Source organism: Pteropus alecto, unplaced genomic scaffold (assembly GCF_000325575.1).
Source record: "Pteropus alecto unplaced genomic scaffold, ASM32557v1 scaffold60, whole genome shotgun sequence".
Lineage (NCBI taxonomy): Eukaryota > Metazoa > Chordata > Mammalia > Chiroptera > Pteropodidae > Pteropus > Pteropus alecto.
In genome coordinates, this window is record NW_006430726.1 from 3,499,167 (window position 1) to 3,505,247 (window position 6,081).

The 6,081-nt window shown below is 52.9% G+C and overlaps 1 protein-coding gene across 1 annotated transcript in view; it reads left to right on the forward strand.

Moving 5' to 3' along the window:
- Positions 1 to 6,081, forward strand: part of VPS33B (VPS33B, late endosome and lysosome associated) — a 17,234-nt gene that overhangs the window by 10,194 nt on the left and 959 nt on the right. The window contains exons 8-22 of the mRNA XM_015593416.2: positions 78 to 182; positions 691 to 787; positions 1,010 to 1,087; positions 1,281 to 1,354; positions 1,613 to 1,699; positions 1,890 to 1,980; positions 2,198 to 2,272; positions 2,493 to 2,557; positions 2,682 to 2,736; positions 3,691 to 3,737; positions 4,257 to 4,389; positions 4,977 to 5,050; positions 5,420 to 5,521; positions 5,700 to 5,775; positions 5,887 to 6,069. Coding sequence (XP_015448902.1) covers positions 78 to 182; positions 691 to 787; positions 1,010 to 1,087; positions 1,281 to 1,354; positions 1,613 to 1,699; positions 1,890 to 1,980; positions 2,198 to 2,272; positions 2,493 to 2,557; positions 2,682 to 2,736; positions 3,691 to 3,737; positions 4,257 to 4,389; positions 4,977 to 5,050; positions 5,420 to 5,521; positions 5,700 to 5,775; positions 5,887 to 6,069 — 1,342 coding nt within the window. The remainder of the gene's footprint in view (positions 1 to 77; positions 183 to 690; positions 788 to 1,009; positions 1,088 to 1,280; positions 1,355 to 1,612; positions 1,700 to 1,889; positions 1,981 to 2,197; positions 2,273 to 2,492; positions 2,558 to 2,681; positions 2,737 to 3,690; positions 3,738 to 4,256; positions 4,390 to 4,976; positions 5,051 to 5,419; positions 5,522 to 5,699; positions 5,776 to 5,886; positions 6,070 to 6,081) is intronic.

The window sequence follows — 6,081 nt, forward strand, 5'->3', positions numbered from 1 at the left end:
GGGCTCTAGGGTCAGTCACTTTCCAGACAGGTCTGTCAGGGTGACCCATATCTCTGTGGCCCACGTGGTCCCTGCAGGAAGGAGATCAGCGTTGGATCAACACTGTGGCACAGACCTTGCAGCTCCTCAGCACTCTCTACGGGCCCTTTCCTCACTGCTACGGGATCGGCAGATGTGCCAAGGTGAGCACGAGCAGCGCTGTGTCCTGACAGCCCCTGTCTTCCCCGCCAGGGATGGGCGAGGGCCATCTGCGACACGAGGTGTATTCTTCACCTTGCTGTTCTGGTTGCAGAATAGTTCCTCAGAGAGGAGAGCTTGTGTGGTGACAGGAAGGCCAGGGCCAGGGCCTCCTGGGCAGCGTGCCTAGGTCTCTTGTGTCTTTGGTATGGAGAGGGGCGGGGAGGAAGAGGAACAGATGGGAGCGGAATAGGTCACATTGTTGATACTTAGCTTTCCTCTTGGGGTCTAGGAGAGCCCCGGGCCCCTCTTTTTGTGTCGCCTAGAAAGGGGTCGGCTTCTCTAGGTGTGGGACTACAGGAAGGGCTTGGACACAAGATTAAGCATGTCTTATGTCTTATATTACTTACAGCTGCATGTGAAGCTATAATGATCTCAAAATAAAAAAAGTTTAATTAAAATCAAATTACAAATTTGGAAAAAAAAATAAAAGAATGTCTTGGTTCCTGGTAGATGTCCCATGAATTGTGGAGGAAACTGGAGGAGGAGGAGGATGGCGAAACCAAGGGCCGAAGGCCAGAAATTGGACATGTCTTTCTCCTGGACAGAGGTAAATCATGCTCAGTACTCCTCTTGCCTCTGGATTCTAGAAGATGTGGGGCTGTAGCAGACAGGGTGGCACAGTCGGGGCCCTCCGGTTGGGCCGCAAATGGCAGCACTGATTGGGAGCCTGGGTACTCGGGCCCTGGGGAAGGCCCTTGAGCTGATACTGAGCGAAATGAGTAAAAGGCTGCATCGGGGGGACCCTCACGGTTGGGAATCTTGGTTTCAGACGTGGACTTTGTGACGGCACTTTGCTCCCAGGTGGTTTATGAGGGCCTGGTGGACGACACCTTCCGCATCAAGTGTGGTAAGTGGCATCTTGGCAAGAGAGGTGTCCCTCAGCTCCTGGGGCCTCCTGCATGGGGCGGGGCTGGTGGGAGAGACCCGGGGTCTGAGAGAACTGCTGGCTTCTGTTAATGACCTTTCACGGCAGCTCCGGGGCGGGTAGGAGAAGGAAGCCTCATCGGAGATCCTCACAACTGTCCCTTCTGCTCTCAAAGGGAGTGTTGATTTTGGCCCGGAAGTCACATCCTCTGACAGAAGCCTGAAGGTGCTGCTCAATGCCGAGGACAAGGTGAGGGGCCGGGTGCTCGCTCTGCTCCTGTGAGGCTGTGGGCACCGGCTCTGGGAGGGGAGGCAAGTCCCCGGGAGAGGGAGCCCCAGCACACATAGCAGGTATTTGACGTGTGCTGTTTGATGGCAGCTCAGCTTTCTTTGTACTTTCGCTAGAACCGCTGCGCACTCTTTCTGTGCCATCGTGACACCAATGAGGTCGGGAGGGACGAGGTCTGGTTCTGTGCCATGAGCTGTTCCCGTCTTGTTCCCCTCACAGGTGTTTAATGAGATTCGTAACGAGCACTTCTCCAATGTCTTTGGCTTCTTGAGCCAGAAGGCCCGGAACTTGCAGGCCCAGTATGACGTGAGGCTCCGAGCCCGGGCCCTCTTTTTTGTGTCCGTAGTGGCTTCCCGAGGCTGCTGTCCCTCAGCTACCCCTCTGATACTGTGACGGGCTCCTTGTCTTTTCTCTTGGATCGGTGGGAACTGAGGGAGGGCAGTGGTTTCTCATATCTGAGGGCAAGGAGAGGTGACCTTAGGCGACTTCCCTGCAGCGCCGGAGAGGCATGGACATCAAGCAGATGAAGAACTTCGTTTCCCAGGAGCTCAAGGGACTGAAACAGGAGCACCGCCTGCTGAGTCTGCGTAGGTTTCAGCTGGAGGAGGTGGTGAGGGGACCGGGACAGGAGCTCTGCCTCCCGAGGGGACATTTCTGTTCATCTGGCAAATAATGCTGTCATCTGGTCTAAAGGAAGAGGAAGTGCTTTTGCGTTTTGCCTTGAGGTATTTATTCCTCTGGCCGATAAAGGGATAGCCTCCTAGAACAAAGACTGTGTCAGCTGGCTCTTTGTCCTCTCTGCAGATATTGGGGCCTGTGAATCCATCATGAAGAAGAAAACCAAGCAGGACTTCCAGGAGCTCATCAAGACCGAGCACGGTGACTGCAGTGGCTGTGCCCACCGCTTCGGCCCCACTGGCTCCCAACCCTGTCCCACCCCGAAAAGATGCTCTTTGGCGCCTTCCAGCTGCCGCTGGCTGTGTGGCATGCTGGTGCCTGTTAGAGTCCCAGGGCACCCTTAACCCACCCAAGGATGAGAGAGATGGGGAGACATGCCCGTTAGCACAGATGTCACAGGCTGCCCTCTGATTACTCACAGCGCTGCTGGAGGGCTTCAGCATCCGGGAGAGCACCAGCTACATTGAGGAGCACATCGACCGACAGGTTAGCAGGTGGACGGGGTGCGGGGAATGCTGTTTTCGGGTGGGTTGGCCTGCAGAGGAACGCAGGGGAGGGAAGAACGTATGTTGTGGAACTTGAATTCTCCCGGATTCTTTCTTTGGTGCAGGTGTCACCTATAGAAAGCCTTCGCCTCATGTGTCTTTTGTCCATCACCGAGAATGGTGAGTCCCAGGGACCAAAGATGCCAGATTGAAAACCTATACTTTAGGGATGGAAGAAATCATTTTGAATGACAGATGCAAATAGCAGACGAAACATTTCCCTATAATGTTGTGGATTCTTTCCCCTGTAAAATTAAAGCAGTTTTTTGTTTTGAGTGAAACATCCCTAGGTTGTAGGGTAATTTAGCTTCCCCACCCTAAGCAGGACCACATCTAGCCCTGCCCCCCAGAGCAGGGCCTGTCACATCTTAGGACTACAGAAGCGTAGAGCAGAGTGGCACCTCTCTGTTCATTCCAGCTGGCCTCCTATCTTCAACAAGATTTCATAATAACGATATAGTCCAGAAAAAAGGGACGGCCAACTAATTTCATAAACATTCTCCAAAAACCCAGATTCTGCAAACCTTTCATGGTAACTTGTTTTTACTATTGAAGTCTTCCGCTTGGCGAATATTCTTTAAGGTTGCTGTCCACCCAGAGGGGAGCTTTGCTTATTCCAAGCTCCTTTATCGCAGTTGGAAGCCCACTTCTTATCTCAGTGGAGGCAAACATCTAGGACGGCACTTTGGAACCATATGAACACTCTTCCTGTTCCCATAAGGCAGTGGAACTGGCCCATAGCCAGCCAGAAACACACAGGCTGTCCCTTCTCCTACTGCATCTTGTCCCCGTTCCCACTACGATTAGCATTCATTTCGGGAACTCTCAGATCTTTCAGTAAGCAAGCTTAAATTGAAGAGTCAGTTTAGAATCAACTGGACAAGGTGCAAGGTTAGCGTCCTTTACTGAATCCTTCTCCATGGTTCAGTGGTTCAGTTTTTGGGTTTTGTATGCGTGCGTGCGTGTGTGTGTGTGTGTGTGTGTGGAAGAGGGTTGGTTGGCTTGTTGGTTTGGCTGTATATTTCAGGACACCTCAGCTGGCTCAGGAACCAGTCTTATCTCCCTTCCCCTCAGGTCTGATCCCCAAGGATTACCGATCCCTGAAAACACAGTATCTACAGGTAAGGCCAGGACAATGTCTTCTTGAGGGAACTTGGTACAGGGAGGTCAGCGGATATTTTTGAATCAGGCAAAAGGAAAAATGGCTCCTTTCCTGTTTCCATCTGGCCTCCCTCTTAGCGGTTCTGGGGACAGTCAGCTTTCGGCGCACAGAGACCCTTCCCGCTGCCCCCGTTTTGCCCCACTCCTGATTCTCACGGCGGGTGGCCAATGCTAAGAGGACTGGACAATTCAGGGGTTGGAGTAGGTGCCGAGTTCTGACTGATGAGCTTCTTTTCAGGTCTTTCTCAAGTCTTACCTGTGAAGCCCTCCCCAACATCCTTCTGTCACAAGCTTTCTGAGGTCTTAAATAGTTTTGTGTGACTTACTTCTTCTGGGTGTGTTGTTTGGTTATTGCTGATAAAATACACAGACAAGTCCGAGCTCTTCCGGGCATGGACTGGGTAATCCTCCCCCACTCACGTCGGGATCCCCAAACAGTGCCGGATGCTCAGTAAAGAGCTGCACTGCATTTTCTTCAGAGCTATGGCCCTGAGCACCTGCTGACCTTCTCCAACCTGCGGCGAGCAGGGCTCCTAACAGAGCAGGCCCCTGGGGAAACCCTCACAGCTATGGAGAGTAAAGTGAGCAAGCTGGTGACGGACAAGGCTGCAGGTGAGCAGACAGCACAGGGAGCCCCTCCCCTTCCTCTTCTCCCAAAAAGCAGAGCACCCTGGGAAAGCAGGAGCGGGGACGGAGAGGGACCGCTCCCTGTACTGTCACCAGCCCTGCTTCTGCTGGGAGATGCTATTTGCATGTTCTGAACACTCACCAGGTGCTAAGCCCTTTAGACACAGTTTCTCATCTGCTCCTTACAAAGGTTAGTTTTATCTCCACTGACAGATGAGGAAACTGGGGCATAGAGAGATTAAATGACTTGTCCAGGGTCTCTCAGTAAGTCACATTAGAACCCAGGTTGCTTTGGCTCCAAGGCCCATATAGTTAACCAGTACATTAGTGTCTCCCTGTAGATAGCATTTAGTAGACAGCTGGCACCCTGTAGGAAGAGGAAGATGGGGTGGGGAGAAGGGTGAAAGTCTCATCTCCATCGGTTTCAGGGTATTGTGGATGAATAGCTTGGAGATGTGATAGGTCCTGTATTTGAGAAAAGGCAGTCCTGTCACTTCCTGGACGGTACTGCCTGTGACAGTGTCGTGAATCTGTAGGCTTTAGATGAAACCCAGCACAGATTTCTTCCCCAGAAAAGATCACTGATGCCTTCAGCTCTCTGGCCAAGAGGAGCAATTTTCGTGCCATCAGCAAGAAGCTGAATTTGGTATGTGGAGCAGGGACAGACAAGGGAGGCCGTGAGTTCAGTCCTTTGTGGAGTGCTTGGAATCCACAAAAACCTTTTCTTGCTTCGTTTTTATCAAGATCCTATTGTTTAGTAGTACGATAGCATGAGCTTAATTTCAATGAGACAAGACACAGATTCATTCAGTTAATAAACATGTAACAAGCACTTACCAATGCCAAAGAATAGGTTCACTGCTGCTTCAGTGACAGACATGTCCCATGTCACTGCCGGTTATCCCTTTAGTTGAAGTAAGAACCATTCTTAGGGACCTGCTACTTTTCTCTGACTCTGTAAAAGACTGGAGAGCTGAGTTGTCAGTGGCCTCATGCCGTCCCCTTTGCCCTCTAGATCCCACGTGTGGATGGCGAGTACGACCTGAAGGTGCCACGGGACATGGCGTATGTCTTCAGCGGTGCTTATGTGCCCCTCAGCTGCCGCATCATTGAGCAGGTGAGAACAAGTGACTCCCGCTCCCATCGTGTTTCACTCTCTGCTTTTTCTTAGTCCCTGGTCTGTGCCAACGTTCAGCTGCCCTAGTAACCAGCAAAGTGATGGTCGGGCTGCTGCAACCTTCCTTTCCTGAGCTTGGTGCTGCCTTGGACTTGCAACTAGCATCTGCGTCTTCCAGGTGCTGGAGCGGCGGAGCTGGCAGGGCCTGGATGACGTGCTGCGGCTGCTGCACTGCAGCGAACTGGCCTTCACAGGTGCGTGGCCTCGGCGAGTGGGGTGGCGTGACCGGGAGGAGGGCCGGATGCAGCACGCAGTGCTGGCGCCAGCGGAGAACCGGAGCACTGAGTCCAATCTGATCCCCACAGGTGTGACCAAGGAAGACAAGGCTTCCAGCGAGTCCCTGCGCCTCCTCCTGTCTGCAGCGAAGGCCTTCACAGGTGCGTGGCCTCGGCGAGTGGGGTGGCGTGACCGGGAGGAGGGCCGGATGCAGCACGCAGTGCTGGCGCCAGCGGAGAACCGGAGCACTGAGTCCAATCTGATCCCCACAGGTGTGACCCCAA